General features: G+C 39.0%; 2 protein-coding genes across 4 annotated transcripts; one reads left to right on the top strand and one right to left on the bottom strand.

The window, feature by feature from the left end:
• Nucleotides 1-4,929: 4,929 nt before the first annotated feature.
• WDR53 (WD repeat domain 53) lies at nt 4,930-11,845 on the bottom strand. 2 transcript variants are annotated; one of them, XM_070753194.1, is made up of 4 exons: nt 10,947-11,845; nt 9,502-9,997; nt 6,507-7,081; nt 4,930-6,408 (listed from the first exon to the last, which is right to left on the bottom strand). In XM_070753194.1, the coding sequence occupies exons 2-3, from the start codon at nt 9,982-9,984 to the stop codon at nt 6,524-6,526; spliced, it is 1,041 nt and encodes a 346-aa protein (XP_070609295.1). In that variant the 5' UTR covers nt 9,985-9,997; nt 10,947-11,845; the 3' UTR covers nt 4,930-6,408; nt 6,507-6,523. The 2 variants fall into 2 exon arrangements, with proteins under 2 accessions (XP_070609295.1, XP_070609294.1); XM_070753193.1 differs by having other exon boundaries at nt 4,930-7,081; nt 10,947-11,843.
• Nucleotides 11,154-17,244, top strand: FBXO45 (F-box protein 45). 2 transcript variants are annotated; one of them, XM_070753197.1, is made up of 4 exons: nt 11,154-11,667; nt 13,478-13,834; nt 14,441-14,587; nt 14,666-17,244. In XM_070753197.1, exons 1-4 carry the CDS (start codon nt 11,524-11,526, stop codon nt 14,774-14,776), a joined length of 759 nt encoding a protein of 252 aa, XP_070609298.1. In that variant the 5' UTR covers nt 11,154-11,523; the 3' UTR covers nt 14,777-17,244. The 2 variants fall into 2 exon arrangements, with proteins under 2 accessions (XP_070609298.1, XP_070609296.1); XM_070753195.1 differs by having other exon boundaries at nt 11,154-11,802.
• Nucleotides 17,245-21,498: the final 4,254 nt, after the last annotated feature.

Below are 21,498 nucleotides of genomic sequence, written 5' to 3'. Positions count from 1 at the left end.
AATATAGTAACTTTATTTCTTAGCTTTGAAACTTTTGTCAATGCAGAAGTTGCTGAATTGTGAACCCCAGTAATACTTACTTAGTGGTATGCTGGCTGAGATCTCTGGAATGCTGATAGTTCAGTAATGATTACAGACGAGGGGTCTTATTCCAACCAAAATCTTTTGTCTTTTTGCATCAATATGTTATCAATATGTTAGTGCTAAACATAAGCTCTTTCCATTCTCCTTTGTAATTTTGTATTCAGATCTAATGAATGTGAATCCGGATCTTAACAGTGGTGCTTAAATTTTTTTGTATCCTTTAAAGTTTTTAATATTTCTGCCTAAATATCACCTAAAAGTGTCTGATAGGTCTCATCCAATGCATATTGTGTAAATCCAACCTGCCTGCACAAAATCCAGCAATTCAAACATTGCTTGATTCCAACTAAGCTAATAGTAAGAGACTGTGAAAGATGTAACTCAGCAACATTTGAAAGATCACTCTATATTAAGGTGATCAGATGTCCCACAATTTGCCCCATGTCCCGCAGCGTTTTTAAAAAGTCCTGATTTTTAAAAAACGGGACATCTGGTCACCTTAGCTTTGGAGAATATAATGTACGGCGATTTAGTGTGCATTCAAAGTAACAATAAAGTTATTTCTAAAATTTCATAAGTTTTCTAAAAGTACTACTGGGAACTCTGAGAGTTGGAAGTCCTCACACGCCTTTAAAGCTGCCGAGGTTGAGGAAAAAGACGGCGTGAGGGAATGCGAGAAACCCCACATGACTTTCCCCTTTCCCCCGCCTGTTCAAAGAAGATGCCCCTCGCCCACCTGGCCCTCCTGCTTGTCCCCCGCCTCCTCAAAGATGCCCCTTGTCTGCCTGGCCCTCCTGATTGCGGACGCCACTGAAGCTGCCACCTTCCTCAGCAAGCGGCCCTGCACCATCCAGAACCAGGAAGAACCCCCCACCCACCCACAGCCGCTGTCCTAAAGGTATTTTTACAAACACACACAAAGTCGTCCGTCGTCCTCTCACCCCAAGCAATAGTGTCCTGGTTTAGCTAAATTATAATCTGATTGCTTTACTCTATATTCACGTAAAGCATGCATTAGGAGGTTAAAAAACAGCACAATACAAAAATAGTAATTATAAATGGAAGCATTTTTGATATTTAGTATTATACCTTGTATTTCTAATACTGTATTGCAGCGGTCCCCAAACTACGGCCCGGGGGCCGGATGCGGCCCGCTGAGGCAATTTATCCGGCCCGCGGCAGCCCACGAGATTTTATCAATAGATATAATAAGCTCCCGAATCTCCTGTCAACTCACCGCAGTCTGCTGCTGAGCGAGGAGGCGGTACAGAGGCAAGGGGCGGGGAGGATAGGAGCGAGATAGAGAGAGAGGGAGAGAGAGAAAGAGGGAGAGATACAAAGAGGGAGAGAGAAAGAGAATGAGTGAGAGAAAGAAAGAGAGAGAGAGAGGGACAGAGAAAGAAAGAGAGAGAGAAAGAGGGAGAGATAGAGAGGAAGAGAGAAAGGGAGATAGATGGAAAGAGTGAGAGAGAGAGAGAGAAAAGAGAAAAATTAGAAAATGATGGAGGGAAAATGAGGGAGAGGAAAATGAAAAAAATGAAAGAGAAGGAAGAAAAGAGAGAGGGAAGGAGAAATGGAGAGGAGGGAGGGAGGGAAGGAAGGAAGGAAGGAGAAATGGAGGGAGTTTGTTGATTTAAGTTTAAATTTACTTGTTAATAAAGAAGTATAAATTACTTTATTACTTAATTATTTAATTACTTCTTTATTTTAAATATTGTATTTGTTCCCATTTTGTTTTTTACTTCAAATAAGATTTGTGCAGTGTGCACAGGGATTTGTTCATAGGTTTTTTTTATAGTCCGGCCCTCCAACAGTCTGAGGGACAGTAAACTGGCCCCCTGTGTAAAAAGTTTGGGGACCCTTGCTGTATTGTATTGACTGTTTTCATTAGTACCTGCTTCAAATAATACAAATGTTTACTTGTTAGTAGAGGAATCAGACCACCAAACTATGTTCCCAGGAATAGGGAAACAGAGTCCTATTTCTACACCACATTAAAAAATTTGCTGAGGATTCCATTCAAAAGGTTTTTTTCATTATGTGGTTTTCCTTTTTAAAATTATTTGTTCATTTATTTTCAGTTTGCACAATGACTTTAATTCTTAGCATTGTATATGTTCTAAGCATTTATGAGCAGGAGAAAAATCATTCCTTAGAGGCAGGAAATGTTTAAAATAAAGCAATTAAAGTCTTCCTCAAAATTATTGTGTGATGGTTAATATTTATTTTCACATAAGTACTATTTAAAGCACAGGACTATGTCTTAACAAAATAATTTACAAAATATTATTTTCTTATGGATGTATGGATGTTTACTTTGTCTCACACTTAGCAAGCTATTAAGGCTGGATTTGGCATTTTCATCCACCTATTGTCCTTCCCAAGCACTTGGAATAGGCAGATGTGGATGTTTTATGCTGTTAGAAGTATCATCAAAAAATGTAAGCAGTTCTCAGTAGAGCTGCTTTTTGCAATTGACTGATGGTGAATTTATCAATATCAATTGTGTTCAAGTGGCATTCTATTTGTTTTGGGATTGCACCAATGGCATCTACTGTATATGTGTGTGTGTGTGTTACTGAATTGTTTTAAATAAAATATAGTTTTCTACTTTATAAATTATATAAGAAAAAATACACTTCATTTTCATGTTTTTTCTTCAAACAATAACAATTCCACAGATATAAAGTTGAACATTAATGATCTTGAATAGACCTGATCTCAGCTATTAGTATAACAAAGCAAATGTCAGATCCCATATACCAGTGTTTCCCAACCTTGACAACTTGAAGTTATCTAAACTTCAACTCCCAGAATTCCCCAGCCAGCATTTGCTGGCTGGGGAATTCTGGGAGTTGAAGTCCAGATATTTTCAAGTTGCCAAGGTTGAGAAACACTGCCATATACAATGTACCTCTACTTAAGAACTTAATTCGTTCCATGACCAGGTTCTTAAGTAGAAAAGTTTGTTAAGTAGAAGTAATTTTTGCCATAAGAATCAATGTAAAAGAAAATAATGTGTGCAAACCCATTAGGAAAGAAATAAAAGCTCGGAATTTGGGTGGGAGGAGGAGAAAGAAGAAGAGAGGACAGTCGCTGCCGAAGGAAGAAGGTGAGGTGAGGGGAATCAAAAATATCCAAAACTTTAAGGCTTAAAAAAAAGAGGGACTCTGAGGTGGTGAGGAGGAGCACGGGCCTCCCACACTACCTGGCGCGAGGCTGCCTCCCATACACTGTGCCAGAGAGAGAAACCCAGTGGGGAAGAGGGGGAGCCTCCTGCTCCTTTGACTGAAAGGCGGCAGTGGCTGCTGCTGCTACCTGCTTCATCTTTCTTTCCATGCTGAAGGGCTCCCCTCTCCTCTTGCTTGCTTGCTTTGTAGCGGGCGCCTTTCCTTCACTGTGGTGACTCCTCAGTTTGTCTGAAGTCGAGTTGATCCGGCCAGGGCGAAACGCCCCCTTTTGCCTTTCCGCAGTCAGACACTCCGGGAGGGACGCAGTGTGAGGGAATCACCACAGTGAAGTGGTTTATTCCCTCTCCAAGCGCCAGAGAAAGGAAAATGCTTCGTTCACTCTGGACTGCCAAACCCTCCTTAAGCGCCACTGAAAGGCTCCTCTGGCAGCCCAGAAAAGCCTGAGATGGTCGGGATTAAAGGGGGAATGGCAGGAAACTGGCCGGGCCTTTGTGCCGCTCTCAAATTTCCTGGGAAATTTTTCCGCTCTTGGGTTCTTAAGTAGAAAGTGGTTCTTAAGAAGAGGCAAAAAAATCTTGAACACCCGGTTTTTATCTAGAAAAGTTCTTAAGTAGAGGCGTTCTTAGGTAGAGGTACCACTGTACTACACTTTTTGATAAAAACATCTTGTCAATATTTAAAAGACCCAGGTTCCATGAATACTGCAATAGAAGCCTTATTCTGGACTGAACAACCCACAACTGTCTGAATTTGCTCCAAAACACCAATGGGAGATATTTACAGAATTTGTTTGGCTCCTTCAAACCATTTATCACCTCTGTTGTAATAATTCATGCTGGACCTTTGAATCAACATTCGGTTGGAGAATGGCAGGATGATCTGGGTAGGTATGAGTACACAATATAAGGCAAGATAGATTATATCCACATATTAAAAGAAGTCATGCAGTAACGCAATGGCGCAATTAATAAGTTTCATGGTCAGGAGAGATATGAAAAATATCACCACTGACCTGTCACCTATAGAGGGGTTGGAACTTGTAACTGTGGCGCAGCAAGAAATTCATACATAGGAATAGGACAAAAGTAATCATGTGAGCCATTGCTATATATGTAACTGATTAGCATATGTAACCCAATAAAAGGGAGTGCTGGTCTTTGGATTGGGGTCGTCTCACTTTGAACCAATGCTGTGTGCGTTGCCTTCTTTGAACCCCTCACACCTCAGTTTTTATTTCTTAATCAAAATAATACTGAGAAGAACAAAACGATACAAAGAACGGTTGCAAAAATTTGGTATGGCTACCTATTTTCCAAAGCACCAAAAGGCAAGATAAGAAACATGGATGGAAGCTAATGAAGGAGAAACAACCTAGAATGAATGAGAAATTTCAGTGAGAACTATTGACCAGTAGAACGGCTTTCCTTCAGACGTTGTGGGCATTTCAAGACAGGAGGCTTTTAAGATGAGACTGGACAGCCCCTTGTTTGAAATGGTATAGGGTTTTCTGCTTGAGCAGAGGTGGGTCTAGAAGACCTCTAAGGTCCCTTCCATCTCTGTTATTCTGTTATTTTAAAAATCTATTTCTGCAAGTAGAATTTACAAGAATATATATTAAAACAGAAATCTGTTTTTCTTTTGTTTCAAAACCCAGTTCTTTATTCACATATACATAACTTTTATTTCAATTTTACCAATAAGGTCACACAAATTAGTTATTCCAAAAGTGGTACTATATATGAACTACAAAAATAATTTTTAGCAGCACACAGAATTAGCTTATTTATGGGAGGTAGTAGGAATAATTTTTTCCCCTGCAAAGTCATACTACGAGGAAAGACCGAGGGACTAAGAATACGGCTGAAAAACCGACCCCGAGAGTGAGAGAGAGAAAGAGAGGGGCGAGAGAGAGAGGGGGGAGAGAGGAATCGACGCCCCAGCAGCCCTCCCCCCCTGAACAGATTCAGGACGCTGTTTGATGTAATAACACGCTGTGTGGAGCCTGAGAAATAAAGAGATCGAGAGGGACGAGAGAGAGGCGAGAGAGGAAATAAACTAACATCACCACGACAGTCCTGGACCCCAAATAGACTTAAGAGGCCAAGAGCTATATGGTGGGAGTGCTCAGCGTCGGAAAGTCTATCGGGTGGAGGGCCTACCCGGACCGGCTGCTGCTGTGATGGAGAGGGCCGAGAGAGCAAGGCGGAGACTGCAAAAAAAAAAAGGCCGATGAAGCTGGAGGACTCTACTAAAGGCCATGGAGTCTGTATGCAGACTGTGTGACATCGTGGAGGGGCTCGTGAATTGGAAGTTCCCCCCTATAACTACAGAGGTATTGGATGGCGACCAGGGGGACCATTGGAAATCGGGGAGTTCTGTACAAATGGAGGAGCTGAAGACAGAGGAAAAGACCGGGAGGGCCGGCCGGTGGCAGCAGTTGGCACAAAAGAGTCTGGGAAATAGAATTAGTAAACCCAGGAATCAGACATTTCCCACTGAACTTGAATATCTCCAGAACTGATCTTTCTAGAACTTAGGTGCTACTTGACTGATAGATTAATGAACTGGACTATTTCCTGTATTCTTAACATTTTAAAAATATTTCTAATTTTAATTTTTTAATAATTAATTTATATATTTTAATATTATTAATTAATATCAATTTTAGAGTAAATTGGAGGGAGTTAAGTTTGATGGATAATTGAGGTGGATGTGATAATATGTTATGAAACGAGTGATTGCTATGGGTGGGCTGGGTGGGATTTTGGTATGGATGAAACAAATGGAAATGGTATGAATGATTTAATTAGGCTACCTGAAACTGGAGATGTGGGAGGGGAGGGGGCACCGATCTCTGGGGTGGCAGAGAGTCGGAATATTCTGGTGTTAATATCTACATGAAACCGCTGGGTGACATCATCCAAGGGCATGGGGTGAGGTATCATCAGTACGCAGATGATACCCAGCTTTACATCTCCACCCCATATCCAGTCAGCGAAGCAGTGGAAGTGATGTGCCGGTGCCTGGAGGCTGTTGGGGTCTGGATGGGTGTCAACAGACTCAAACTCAACCCTGATAAGATAAGGTTTTGCCTCCCAAGGACAATTCCATCTGTCCGTCCATTACCGTCCGTCTATGGAGAGGGGCGACATACAAATCTAATAAATAAATAAAATAATGCATCCAAAAATTAGTAGATTCAAAATACTGCACCAGAGATTGACTGCCTACCTAAATATATGAAGGGTTCAAGAAATAGGATACACTGATATATGGCTACTTGGGTCAGCAACCAATATTCTCTTAGAACCATTAATGGACACATATGAAATCCAGTTCACTTTCTCTCCATGTTCAATGGTCAGTTTGGGTGAAATGGACGGGCCTTCATTTGTGTATTCTGAGTTCATTTTGTCAGCTTTCTTGATGGCATTTTTCTTTTTGCGAATTGCCTTGTTTGGACTTTTCCATTTTCCAATTTCACTGCTAACATCCCACAACAATACTTTACCATCATTCCCCCCTGTAATAAAGCAATACATTTCTGGCAGAAAGAAAATCTGTGACACGCTCAATGAATGACCTTTAAATGCCACTTCCTGTTCAAATTTGGCACCTGTTACTCGAAAGAGTCTGATTTTACCATCTCCAGCTCCACAGCCAAAGACATTGCCACAACTAGAAACAGACAATGAATGAACCAGTGGTGGGTTAAGGAGTTGGCCAATCCTTTCCTCAACTGGTTCTTCTTCTTGCAAGTTCATAACCCATTGTGGGCGAGTTTTTTGCAAGTTCCACATCATAACCTGTAAACAAAATAAAACAATAAAACGTTAAGATTTCTTAATACAGAAGTTATATAAATGTAAACTTTCATTTACACTGTCATGTTCCCCAGAATACAAAAATGATACCACTCACATAAATTATACGGTGTTTTTCAGATTATAAAACTCAACTTTTAACCCCCCCAAACAGGGTGAAAACGTGGGTGTATCTTATACACGGAATGTACCCCCCCCCCACTGTTTGGTCTCCACCTACCAGGGATTTACCTCCTCACAGCAAAAAGCAAGAGAGCCTTCTTAGCATACGCCACTGCCTCCAGACAATCAACTAAGTGATTGAAGTTGCCTGCAAGCCCACTGCTAAAATGAAAGTGAAACTAAAGCTGCATGATGGCAAATTGCTGGAGGAATCTGTTAAAGCTGGCTGTTTGTTTTTTGCTGCAATGAGGTAAGTCAATAACTATAAATGCCTATATAGAATGTTCAAATTATTAGACTTATTTTTTAAAGGCTGCTTTATTAACTTAACAAAATGAAGAAGCTTTTTAAAATGAATACTTGATCTGAAGAGGCCCAGTGCTATTGTATCTTCTTTTAAATAATTTAATTTAATTTGTTAGATTTATAAACCGCCCAACTCCTTGCGGACTCTGGGCGACGTACACTATAGCAGAGAATACTTCAAGAAAGCCACATCAATTTTAAACATCTGTAAAAGTAAAGTTTGAAATATAACAGTGTCCTGTTTAGTATTAAGTTAAGGCAGCTGGGTTAAACTCTCAGTTAGTGATGCTTGGAGTAGATCTATTTAAATAATTGGGAGGAGTTAATGTGATTACATTTAAGAAAATTTTCTGGGATTAATAGTGTACAATAGTGTACATAGTATACATTTATCCAGTTCTTTGCTATTTCTATGGGTCAGGCACACATGCATAGAACTACATAGCAAATAGTGTATATCATCTGTGCTGTTTGCTTTTTGGCAAATTACTGGGAGGCAGAGGCCTTTTTTCCTTATTTTCCTCCCCCCAAACTAAGGTGCATCTTATACTCTGGTGCGTCTTATACTCAGAAAATACAGTACAGTACTTTAGTTTATAGATCAGAAGCATATGTTGACTTAAATTATATCTAATATAGAATTACTATCATTTCATTATTTTTGAAATTTATAAACTGCTTCAATCTCAGGGACTCTTAATTTTTTTTAAAAATATTACTTTTATACCAAAATATGTTTTTACTATGTTTACTACAAGTCATATCTGCCAAGTTGACCAAGCTATTTTATGCTGAAATTACAGGTTTCCAGCACAGCAGTTACACCTAAGCTATGAAAATGTTTAAAACCCATGGGACAGAGACTGGTAGTTGCTGCTTTCCAGGAGCACTAGTATTACAGAACAGACTCTATCTGAAATTAGGTTTTTTTCTATAGTTTTGTCCTGGAAAATTTATTTTAGAGGGCCTATGATAATTGGAAGGTTTCTTGATAGTATAATTTATTTTGTGTTTATGATTGTATTGTCTGCTCTTAATTGTTGTAATTACCAAGAGTCTCTTTAATTGAGTTGGGTGCAATTATGATACATGAAAATTAAACTGCCTATAGTGGTACCTCTACCTAAGAACGCCTCTACTTACGAACTTTTCTAGATAAGATTTCTTTTCTAGATAAGATGTTTAAGATTTTTTGCCTCTTCTCAAGAACCATTTTCCACTTACAAACCCGAGCCTCTGAAACTGTAACCAGAAAAGGCAAGGAAAAGTCTTGTATAGTATATTATTTAGAAAGCCAAATATATAAAAACTATTTTTATTAAAAGATACAGGTACTATGGTGGATAATAAGTATTAACTGCATAATTTTTACATCAACTTTATTACAGATGGTTCTTGATAAGATCTAATCTAAATCTAATACTAACTTAGTTGGCTTCTATTCATTCATTCATTTGGAGTTTTCCATTCTCTGCACTCTGCAGAAATCTGTATCTGTTCCAAAGGATAAAGCAAAAAGTAATCTCATCTGGAAACAATGCTTGTTTTGTTGGCAGTATTTTATCATTGTTTATAAACCCTTTTCTTTCTTTAATCAGTTTTCTATCTTCTGCATCAAAGTAAGTTTTCAGTTGGGAAACAATGTTGATATCGAAACAATGTTGATACTTCAGCATTAGATTTAATTGAGCAGCTGATGTTGAGATTCTGAGCAAGTTAACTTTCATAAAGCATTTTTAAAAAACCTGATTCAGATGACCTATTCTATACCTCAAGAAAACAATCCATTTTTGAACAATTACAGCAATTGACAATTGCTGTAATTATCAGACTCTAAGACTCAAATAAATATAAATATGTATATTACATATCTTTGTACACATAAACCTATCAAATAAGTGATATATAGTAAGCTTTAAATTACTGCCGATCACCTTCATATCCAGGCCACATGACAGAAGGCTTTGTGGCCTCTGGGGTCGAAATGCAGTAGATACACAAATATTCGAATGCCGTTGCAGGCAGCGACTCAAGTTCTTGCTTTTTAAGTCGATTATCTTTATGGCTCCAGAATCATCTGCAGCAGCCAAGAAGCTGTCTGTTTCATTTATTGAAAGACAATTGATCTCTTCCTCATTTACATGGAAACATTCAACTGGCTCCTTGAGACACCTGGTATCCAGCATGCTAATAAATTCCCCATGAGAAGCATAGAGTCTTCTAGAACAAGTGGGAGAAAATACAACGCTAGTGACATCATCTGCTTTTTGAAGTCGTACACATTCCAGTGGATTTCCTTCAGCATCCCAGATTGTGAGCTCCCCTCCTTCTGCTCCTGAAACCAAAATGCCATCTTTGCTCACATTTAAGCTTAGTACTGAAGAAGAATGTCCATTGGTCCACTTCTTTGCCATCATATCTCAAGGCAGACTGGAAAAAAAATCGATCAGTAGGATAACATTTTGTTTTGATACATACTGAAGAATCAAAAGGTGATTGCATTGTGTTTGTTTTAGATTAACTTACTCAAGTAAAGCACTCACTGGTTTAAAAACTTAAACATCTAAATTCCAGTATATTGATGCTTAGATATATGCCTTGCAATCACAATTGATCAATTAATTTAGGACATTAATGTTTTCCAATGTAAACTTAATCCTTAGGCACAATGTATACGCTAGTGTATAAGCACAATGCCTGTTTGAGATAGGCCATTGAATAAATATGTATTACTGTAATATAAATATGTATATATTATACACTAGCGTATACATTGTGCCTAAGGATTAAGTTTACATTGGAAAATATTAATTAGTTTAGTTTAGTTTAGTTTAATCAGATTTGTATGCCGCCCCTCTCCGCAGACTCGGGGCGGCTCACAGCAACAGCAATACAAGACAAATCCAATATTAAATTAATTTTAAGAACACCACAAGTTAAAAACCAATCATACACACTAGCATACCATACACAAATTTTATAAGCCTAGGGGGAAGGAACATGTCAATTCCCCCATGCCTGACGACAGAGGTGGGTTTTAAGGAGCTTACGAAAGGCTAGGAGGGTGGGGGCAACTCTGATATCTGGGGGGAGTTGATTCCAAAGGGTCGGGGCCGCCACAGAGAAGGCTCTTCCCCTGGGTCCCGCCAAACGACATTGTTTAGTTGACGGGACCCGGAGAAGGCCAACTCTGTGGGACCTAACTGGTCGCTGGGATTCGTGCGGCAGAAGGCGGTCCCGGAGATATTCTGGTCCGGTGCCATGAAGGGCTTTATAGGTCATAACCAACACTTTGAATTGTGATGTCTTCCAAATAAGTATACAACAAATCAGAGACCTTAAAATCAGCCACCACTTCCCCATTTCACTCGATACTTACTTGCGTTACCTCAAAGCAAAGAACCAACTTCCCCCGATCCCAAACTCTCTTCCGGCAAAGAAAAACTGCTGCGTCTCTTTAGCAATCCCCCTTGACAGGTAAGCTTTTGCGCATGCGTTTACGACAGTTTCCCCTTTCTCACGTTCAGCCGTGCCCTCAACCAAAATGGCCGGTTCGGCGTTCAAGGCCCTGCTCCATACCGCATAACATTAAAATAAAATCAGTAAAAGGCGCGTCGTCCGGGAAACCAGCTTCAAACAGAGGCCCCTAGATTGCTCTCGCCTCTGCCGTACTCGGAAATGTAAGATCAGGAGCGGCAGTTCCTGAGGCCTCCGTAACAAGCTCTGTAATCAGACAAAAGCATTCATTTCCGCCTCTCCCTTGCAGGCAACAGGCGAAGGAGTTCGTTGGCAGGGTAGCGCCTCCTACTTTCGCAGTCGACGGCGCGCGCCGGATTGGCTCTCTGGTTAGCGGATAGGCTCGCGGTTTCTAGCCGCCTTCGCCTGGGCCGGCCCGGTCGGTTTGGAAAGGCGTGCGCGCGCAGAGCGCGAAGGCCGGTGGTCAATCGCCTGAGGCTATGGCGGCGGCGGCGGCTGCCAGCGGCAGCGGCGGCGCGCCGAACTCAGCCGCCGCTGCTGCGGGGGGTTGGCGGCTCCCCGGTAGGGTGCTGGAGTTCGTCTTCTCCTACTTGGACCTGCGGGAGCTACGGAGCTGCGCGTTGGTGTGTAAGCTGTGGTACCGCGTTTTGCAGGGCGACGAGAACAGCGAGGTGTGGCGCAGCCTGGCGGCTCGCAGCCTCGTCGAGGAGGCGCTCCGCACCGATATCCTCTGCAACGTGCCCACCTACAAGGGCAAGGTCAGGCGAGCCTTGTAGGGGCGACGCTTCAGCGCGCTCCGTTCCGTGTTCGTGCGCAGGCACACTGAAGGGGGGGGGGGGGAAGAGGTGGGCGGGGGGGGGACGGCGGGTGGCCGAAGAGGCAGCTTCTCTCTCACCAATCGGCTCTCTTCTTGTCAAGTCCGGTGCAGCTTCCCGGCTCCATTTCTAGCCTTTGGGATGCTGGGTGTAAGCAGGGGAGGCGCGAGCCGGTTGTTTGGAAGGTGGGCTAACCTCATGGGACTGTTAGTAAGGGAGGAGAGGAGATTCCCTCGCTTGCTCACAGATACTCCGCTAGGCTGCTTTGTTTAACCCCGAGAGTGGCCGCGGATTCCAGAGTTGTCATATATACTTTTCATCCGCTTTCGTTGGGGATTATTATTATTTTTGGCTAAGCGTTGCATCTCAGTAGTGGGCTAACCGTTCCTTATCCACATGTTTGTGTAGATGGGGCCTAGATGTCTTTTGTATTAGACACTGTGGCGCTGCCTTAAGCTTAGGCAGCAAATTCCATCATACCCAACCAGGAGTTTATGGAAGAACTGGAACTTTTGAGCCCTTTGTCCTCTGGGCTTCCTCCCCCCCCCCCAGCTTTCTGAGAATTGGTCATTTTAAACCCTTTGTAGGTTTGCTCCTTTCATAAGTCCTTGTACCTTGATGACTTTATTATTATTTTATTATTTATTTAATTGGACTTGTATGCCGCCCCTCTCCATGGACTCGGGGCGGCTCACAACATACTGTATATCAAAATACATAAACAATAGTTTGTCGTACCTCGTACCTTAGGACCTGTAATCTTTAAATTACTTACCTGCAAAAATACATTGCCGCCTTTTTAATATTATATAAACCACTTTGGCAAGCTGTTTTCTGAAGAACCAAGTAAAAATGTTGTAAATAATTAAAATAAATGTACTGTGGTAAAGAATAATAGGAAAATGAGCCAGGTACTACCTCATATGGAAAAGTCATCCACTAAGCAGAACTGGAAGGGAGAGCCACGGAAAATAGTGATTCCTACTCTCTCCTTTCTCTGCTTAACTGTTTCTGGAAGGCTGAGTCAGACTCCTGCTCCTCATCTTTCAGTTAGACTGAGGATGTGGAATTGTGACACATACTGAATTTTGTTTTATTATCTTTTACAGAGTAGTTGGGGAGTAAAACACATCTTAAGTTTTCCACACTTCACTGAGAACTAATTGAGGCACGTGTTCTGGTGCTCATGAATTTTTAGTTACTCTCCTCTCAGAGTGACACTGCAAACTTACAAGTGGCTCATTACGTGATATTTAAAATATATTTCTAATGTGGTCTGCATTCATTAGGCTATTTGTGTTAATGCTGCATATGTAGCAAACATGAAATATAATGTTGCCAACTAATACATTTAAATTAAACACAATTTAATCTTATTTTTGTGGAGAGGGTTTCTGATTTCTCATCTCACATATGCAACTTATGATTCAAAATGTTTTGTCTGTCTTGTGACCATAGTTTTGAAGTGCTATGTCTTGGTCTCTTTTGCAGTGATTAAAAACAATAAAATATTTATTCAAGAATGAATACTGTATAAGCATTTGAATAATTAACAGTCTTACTTAGCTTGAAAGACCTTCTCAACTTCCCTTTATTTTTAAAAACTTTTTCTTTTTAGGTACGTGCCTTCCAGCATGCTTTCAGCACTAATGATTGTTCCAGAAATGTTTATATTAAGAAAAATGGATTTACTTTGCACCGGAATCCCATTGCTCAGAGTACCGATGGAGCAAGGACCAAGATTGGCTTCAGTGAAGGCCGTCATGCTTGGGAAGTCTGGTGGGAAGGCCCACTTGGTACAGTGGCAGTGATTGGAATTGCTACAAAAAGAGCTCCCATGCAATGTCAAGGTTATGTAGCCCTCCTGGGGAGTGATGACCAGAGCTGGGGCTGGAATTTAGTGGACAATAATTTATTACATAACGGAGAAGTCAATGGCAGTTTTCCACAGTGTAACAATGCCCCAAAATATCAAGTAAGTAAAATCTGCATTATTTCATCTGCAATTAACTTCATTTTTTCCTATTCTGTCATAATTCTATATTTTCTTATGCTCCGTTCCCTTGCATGCTGAAGATCTGCTTTAACTTTGAAAAAGATTCGGAGGGTCTGTGTAGGCATAGAAAAGGGCAAAAAGAATCCTTTCCTCTGACAGGCATTGCTTGCATAACAGAAATATGCTGTTGGTTGCAAATGGGAAGCCACCCAGAGTTGATTAGAAGAGGAACAACAGTTAAATATATATAAATAAACAAATAAAAATAAGTCTTAATAAACCAAAAGTTTTGCTGAAATTTTGATGAGCTGAGCCTTCAGAAATTATTAGGCAATGTTTTGAATAAATTTTAAGTTAAAATTTTCTGAATATGTATATATTTCTGTCCCTTTTGTTCAATGAAATTAATTCTTTAAAAATCTGTAGTTAAGCCAGTGTAATCATTTAAAGCCCCATGTACTACATAAAAATGGCTGTGTCTTAGTTTACTATTAACATTTAAAACATATGTTTTAATACCTATTTGTATTTATGTTTTTTTCTCTAGGCATTTGCAATCTCAATCTTTCCTGTTTTTGTTTACAGATAGGTGAGAGAATTCGTGTTATCCTGGATATGGAAGACAAGACCTTGGCTTTTGAGAGAGGCTATGAGTTCTTAGGAGTTGCATTTCGAGGACTGCCAAAGACATGTCTGTATCCAGCAGTGTCTGCTGTATATGGCAACACTGAGGTGACGTTAGTTTATCTAGGAAAACCTTTAGATGGATGATATTTTTGTGTTGTTTTTACTTTGTTTTTGTTTTTTTAGCAAGAACACGAAAATCAAGTTGACATTGTGGAGAAACCTGCATATTGGTTAACAGGACAGCATGAGGAAAATACATGGATGTGTGCTCAAGAAACCAAAACTTGTGATTAAAAAGACCAACTGTTCTTAACAGAGTGCACTGACATTTCCTTTTTCTGCCGGACCAGAAAAAATCCTCAGGGAGAGGAGGTTTTTACAGTTAAACAGGCAGTTAACCAGAAGCATGTTGCATTGGATTTTGTACCAAGAGCGGCAATATGGAATCCTGTATATAAGTAAGGAATTGTTTCATAGAAGTAATTGAGGAAGTTATCTAATGTGAGAGTAACGTGTTCTGTGGAAAAGGTTTCCATTTTGAAAGCAATTTGTTCTTTACCAACCTTTAATCCAGTGTGTTTACCAAAGGTAATAAACTTGGATTTTATTTAATATATTTTGGTTGTGCTTGGAAGCACTGATTCTGGAGATCAGTTTTCCAGAGCTATATTGTGCAGCTATACTGAAGTGTATTTTAAAAATCGTTTGTATAGAAACTAAAAATCGAATGAAAGAAAGGTTTGCTAACTAATATGTAATTTCTCAAATGGAAAAACCACTACATCTCAGATGTCAATCTTTATCTAGGAATTGGAAAAAATATATGCAAGTGTATTTCTGTTTTGTTATGCCACAACTCTTTTGGCAAAAGGAGCAGTGTATGCTTATTAAATAATGGTTGAGATTGATCAATAGAATAGTATATATGTGGAAGGGTAAAATTTATTTCTAATGTATTTTGAAAAATTAGGTTTCCAAAGTATTTCCAAATAGTGGTAATTTCAAAATATTCCATTGCTTAAATTAAATCAACTGAAATTTAAACAGGAATTCCATCCCTGATACACAAATTTCAGTATAGGTGGGTTTGATTTTGTTAACATTTATTACAAAAGCTGAAAATGATTTGTAAAAAGTTAATGAATTTTATGTGGTGGAAGTACTTGTGGATGAGAGAATGGTTGTCCTTTCTCATAATAGTTTTCCCCAATATTATTCTAGATCTTTGCCATTCCCTGGTATCCATTGCCTGCACAATTTATCTTTTAACTTTGTAATTCCACAGGCCAGCTGTTGGTACTAAATGTTATTTTGTTTATAAATCTATTTATTTAAAGATATTGATAAAACATATTCAGTGCAATCCTATGCATATTTCTTTCAAAAGCATATCAGATTATATTCAAACATTTTTTTCCACATACGCATAGAATTGTGTCATTTGGGAGGAAATAAATATTGTTTACATTATTTTCTACATAATCTGAAATATGTGGTCTTGCAGATATCAGATAATTCCTTAAATATGTAGAAGAAAAACATTAAATATACTTTTTTATTTTTGTTCAAGCCGGGAAAGGCTGATTGAGTTCTATGATTGCTGCTAAATACAAGTTTTATATATATATTTAAATGGCTTCTAACCTGGAAAGTACACTTACTCCACAAAAAGTTTGGAATGGTAGTATTTAAGACAGCATCTGATCCCTAATACTTGGCAGTAGCTATAGACATGTTTGTCTTTTTCACTTCTATTTTTCTTGGCTTAACCAGTTTGTTATTTGTCCTTCACCTTGGCAAATAAAGCTCTCTGCCAAAAATAAGTTGATCAATTGTTCTGGAATATGTCTCTTTTTTATCAGCCTTTATCACTGCCTGATAAAGGCTGTGATGGTGATAGCATTAGGCTAATTAAGAAGAGATTCCCCATCATTATAAACTACTGATAATTTAAGAAAAAGGAAATTTTAAAAGGAGAAAACTTTAGAAGAGAATTCAGTGTTTGCATGTTCTGTACTGTTTGGGTTTGGCTCCATTTGTCCATTCATGCTCAGATACCACTAAGCTGTGTTTGAAAGCAGCATGTGTGGATTGATATTCTTAAAATGTATGTTCTATAGTATCTGTAATATTTTACTGAATAGAACAAGTTCATTCCTGGCATGTTTCTACAGCAAAGTCAGAACAAGGCTATGAAATGCCTTTTCACATGTGGTACTAAGAAGTCATGAATAAAGTGGGAATAATATGAGATTTCCAGAAACAGTTTATTTATACAGTGTTGTAAAGTGCATCACTCCGGTAAGTAAAATTCTGGCATGAGCTGATATAAAAGTAAAACATTTATTAAGTTAATTGTCTCTGCAATCTTGGATAGATTTTTCTCTGTACTTATTTACAAAGAATAATCTATCCTTTAAAAGGTTTAAGAGATGTGCAAAATTCACAAATTTGGTAATATCTGAATGCCAGAATGATCTATTCCCCTCCAGATTGTATCCTTTTGGAGGTGTTAAAGTGCTCTGGAATATTATGTTCCAAATCTTTGAGGTTTGCAGATTCTGAGAAAAAACTTCTTCCCTGTTAATATAGAATGTCTTTCCGTCTTTCTAATACATGTTGCATAATCTTTTTGCAAATTGTTCCCATCTGTCTCAAGGAATTATTAATCATCCTATGTATATAAAATTCTTATAACTTATTACCTGAAGACCAATTTCAAGCTGTACAAAATACTGAAATAAATTGCTAAAATATGAAAATATTACTTTTGTGTATTGTGTTTTATAGTTGAGTAGATGAATACACCAAGTCCAGGATGTCTATTTATTTATTTATTTATTGGATTTGTATGCCGCCCCTCTCCGAGTACTCAGGGCGGCTCACAACATATCAAAACAATATACAATATACATATCTAATAATATAGGTAAAAAACTTTAAAAACTCTAATAACATTTAAATTCATTCAATCCCATTCACACTCTTATAGTACAGTGTTCTCTCGATTTTCACGGGTTTGAACTTCATGGAAAGTCTATACCACGGTTTTTCAAAAATATTAATTAAAAAATACTTTGCGGGTTTTTTCCCTATACCACGGTTTTTCCCACCCGATAACGTCATATGTCATCGCCAAACTTTCGTCTGCCTTTAATAAATATTTTTTTTAATAAACTTTAATAAATAAACATGGTGAGTAATAATCTGAATGGTTGCTAAGGAAACGGAAAATTGCAATTTAGGGGTTTAAAGTGTTAAGGGAAGGCTTGTGATAGTGTTCATAGCCAAAAATAGTGTATTTACTTCCGCATCTCTACTTCGCGGAAATTCGACTTTCGCGGGCGGTCTCGGAATGCATCCCCCGTGAAAAGCGAGGGAACACTGCATAGTGTAGTATATATGGCACGGGCACCATAGGTGGCACGCAGAGCCATATCTGCTGGCATGTGAGCCGTTGCCCTAGCTCAGCTCCAACGTGCATGTGTGTGCTGACCAGCTGATTTTTGGCTCACAGAGGCTCTGGGAGGGCGTTTTTGGCTTCCATAGAGCCTATGGGGGGATGGGGAAGGGTATTTTTACCCTCCTTCAACTCCGGGAGTGTGTGAAACATGAGCCTATTGGGCCCACCAGAAATTGGGAAACAGGCCATTTCCAGCCTCCAGGGGGGCAGAGAAAGCTATTTTCGCCCTCCCCAGGCATTAAATTATGAGTGTGAGCACTCACGCATACACCATAGCGCACATGCATGCTATTTTGGCACCTGAGGGGAAAAAGATTTGCCATCACTGCTATATACTATAATACGTATTTATTTTTATCCTGCTTTTATTACTTTATAAGTAACTCAGAACTTGCGTACTTTATCTGTACAGGTAACTACTTTAAGTTATGACCACAACTGAGATTAGAATTTACCTTGCTAAGCAAGGAGATTGTTGAGTGAGTCCTGCCCAAATTTATGACCTTTTTTCCATGGCTGTTAAGAGAATCACTGCAGTTAATTGAATTGTGTTTATTATTTGAATCTGCCCCCCCCCCCCCATTGACTTTGCTTGTCAGAAGCCATCTTGAAAGGTCACAAACGGCTATCTTGTGGGAGATTGCAACTGTCATAAATACATCCTGGTTGTCAAGTGCCCAAATTTTAATTACATGACAGCGGGGATGCTGTGATGGTTGTAAATATGAGGAATGACTGACAGAGTGCCACTGTAACTTTGAATGTTCACTAAATGGTTGTAAATCATGGACTATCTGCACCTGTTTTGCTTCAGAGATTTATCAGCTAGACAAGTGTTTCCCAACCTTGGCAACTTGGAGATATCTGAACTTCAACTCCCAGAATTCCCCAGCCAGCGTTTCTGAGCTAGACAGTGTCACTTGTAAAGCTACATAAGAAGATGCATTCATGAATTCCTAGTTATTACTAATACTGATTTAATATTTTGCCCTACCCACATGCTTTTGATCTGCTTCATAAGACCCCCTAAAAGATTTGTGCATGCAGGACTTGATAAAGGTATAGGTAATATTTTTCAGTGTGGATTTTACAACAGCAGTACTGTATTGAAAATTTCACACAATTTTGAACGATGCAATTGGGATTTGGGGGGGGGGTGTTTAAATAATTTTATGACAGGTTTGCATTGCTTAAGACACCTGGGAACTGTTCTGTTTTTGGAAGACCTGTATAATATCATTCCAAATATAATAAAATATAAAAGTATATTTAATAAAATTAAAAGTTACCCAACCCAAGTAACATTCTAACATTCTTCAGTTGATAGCACAAGTTAGAAAAATACTTCAAAAAGTAGGTGCAGAATGTAGGTTGGCAGAGGCTTTTTCAATTAGTGGTGTACATATCAGGTTACTGGAAAGTCTGTTTACTCTCAATGTGCTAAGCTTGTTCATTTGAAAATAAATTAAGTACCGGTAATAATCTTTCATCAAAACTGAATAGACTATTTCTGAAGCTTTATAATCTGAGAAAATAACAATACAAAAATAGAAACTAGCTATCAAGAAAATTTTATTAAAATTGTGATCCTTTGTATGCTGCTAAAATAATAATTGTTTGTACTACTCTGCACTCAAATTGCTTTCCCCCTCGATCTGAATACTGTACTGTGGAGAAGTCCTTAAAATTTCTAACAGCAGGGGACAGTAGTATATCACAGAAAAGGCAACATAAATCACAAATATAGAACAATATAGCGTAGGTACAACAAATTCTTTCAGATAACATGGGAAGTGATACCTTCTAGCAAATGTTTAATGAAGAAATGATTAAAAACCAGGCTTGTGCCAAATGTACTGTACTTGATTATCACCAATTTTGAAAAATAATTGCTAAGGTTCTGCACTCTTCCAAAATGATTCAGAAGTGCTTCAGACTTCAGAAGAACAAGCACAGCAACTTTTCAGTAATATATATGTAGCTCAGGATTAAACTATGGAATCCTTAGGGCTGTATGAACGTGGTTGCTTGCTTTCAGGCATTTCATAAATTTTGTTCTCAATTATGGTCATTAACAAGAGAATTACCTGTATTCATTTAAACTGCCTGGACTTCCTGATTTCCTGCCCTTGATAGATGGATTTTAAGAAAGGAAATTAGAGTATTTTATTTCTATTCTTATTTCTGAAGGGGGAAAAAAGGAGGAAATCATACTATAAATTTTAATGGGATGAATGCAACCCGTGGGCTGCTTATTCAAGTAATACTGAGCTATAATTAAATTATGATCAGAATTTAAATTTAAACATCTTTAAATAAACAGTTCTGGCCCTTTTAAAGATATATATAAAATGGAAAAGTCCATATTTCCCCAAGTTTCTTTTGGTTCTATTTTTCTTCTAAACTTCCTGTTTTAATTTTTTTTGAAACAAATTTCAACTGTTCTTTTCACTAGAAAAATTAAGAGGAACAAACTGTTCCAGAAAATTTCAGTAATTGTCTTTAAATTACCAGGCAAAGAAAAAGGTTAAGGTTAATTTAAGCTTGTTATCTCAGATCAGGTTTTTCCCCAGGATATACTTATTTGATTAGAAATCTCATTTACAATAGAAAGTTGTATGACTGATGGAAAATAAACAAAAACCTGTGATATACACCCCCTTGGGGTTTACAGGTATTATACCCTGTTAAGGATAATGTGGGTGCCTGGAATCTGAAGAGGAGTACTCCTTATTCAAAGATCAGTATAAACTGCCACATTTCTTGTAGAACCACTTGCTAAACTTTCCCCTCTGTGCTGTGGCTCAATCTTAGAATGGGTCCTGAGATATAGAATTTTTCCTTCAATTAAGTAAACATAGTAATTTTGAAAAGACCAGCCCCACCATATTGCAGAATGACTTTGGAAAGGATTAGGATTAAATCCAGGTTTTCTTCATATGGGCTTTCCTGACTCTTACAGGAATCAGATTTCCAATGACTCTCCCTGAGCCAGATAGTATCTTGCTCTTGGGTATTGAGCATCAGATGGTCAGATGCTCTACTACCTCACCCTACCGAGCAAGGACCATGCCCTGGGACCAGGGTGCCCCCAAGAGAAATGCAGGAATACGAAAGCTGTTCATTTGCCACATTCCAGATAGTTTTCTTTAAGGTGTCTCTTTGGCAGTGAGTTCTCTTGAGCTAACTCTGGGCTAGGATGTGAGCCCCGGTGGGTAGGTGGAGCCTCCTGCCACTACCGCTACTGGTTCACAGAACCAGACTAAATCGGGAGTAACCCACCGCTGATGTGAGCCTTGCTAGGCATCACAGCACAAGAAAATAGGGAGTTCAAGTGCTGCAGCTGGGGATAAATCCAGCCTTATCAGTTAAGGGATAAATCACTGCTCCCTTTTATCTAAGTTGGAGAGTCCACACCAATTACACATAGTTTGATGCAGAGGTGGATTCTCGTTTTCTTCACTACCGGTTTGCTCAGTTATGCGCCGTGCGTGCTTTGTGCATGCTTTGTGTACTCTTCATGCATATGCAGTACTAAAGTTTCTGCACATGT

Source organism: Erythrolamprus reginae, chromosome 5 (genome assembly GCF_031021105.1).
Source record: "Erythrolamprus reginae isolate rEryReg1 chromosome 5, rEryReg1.hap1, whole genome shotgun sequence".
NCBI classification, from domain to species: Eukaryota; Metazoa; Chordata; class Lepidosauria; order Squamata; family Dipsadidae; genus Erythrolamprus; species Erythrolamprus reginae.
Note: the sequence above shows the minus strand (reverse complement) of the source record. Positions and strands in the feature narration are given on the sequence as shown.

Bases quoted from the DNA above. Each gene is read 5' to 3' on its own strand.
- WDR53 (XM_070753194.1), bottom strand. From the start codon at position 9,984: ATGATGGCAAAGAAGTGGACCAATGGACATTCTTCTTCAGTACTAAGC. The intron at 7,082-9,501 runs GTGATCGGCAGT...TTTTGTTTACAG, and splicing joins CATGTGGCCTGGATATGAAG to GTTATGATGTGGAACTTGCA.
- FBXO45 (XM_070753195.1), top strand. From the start codon at position 11,524: ATGGCGGCGGCGGCGGCTGCCAGCGGCAGCGGCGGCGCGCCGAACTCA. The intron at 11,803-13,477 runs GTCAGGCGAGCC...TTTTCTTTTTAG, and splicing joins TGCCCACCTACAAGGGCAAG to GTACGTGCCTTCCAGCATGC. The intron at 14,588-14,665 runs GTGACGTTAGTT...TTGTTTTTTTAG, and splicing joins CTGTATATGGCAACACTGAG to CAAGAACACGAAAATCAAGT.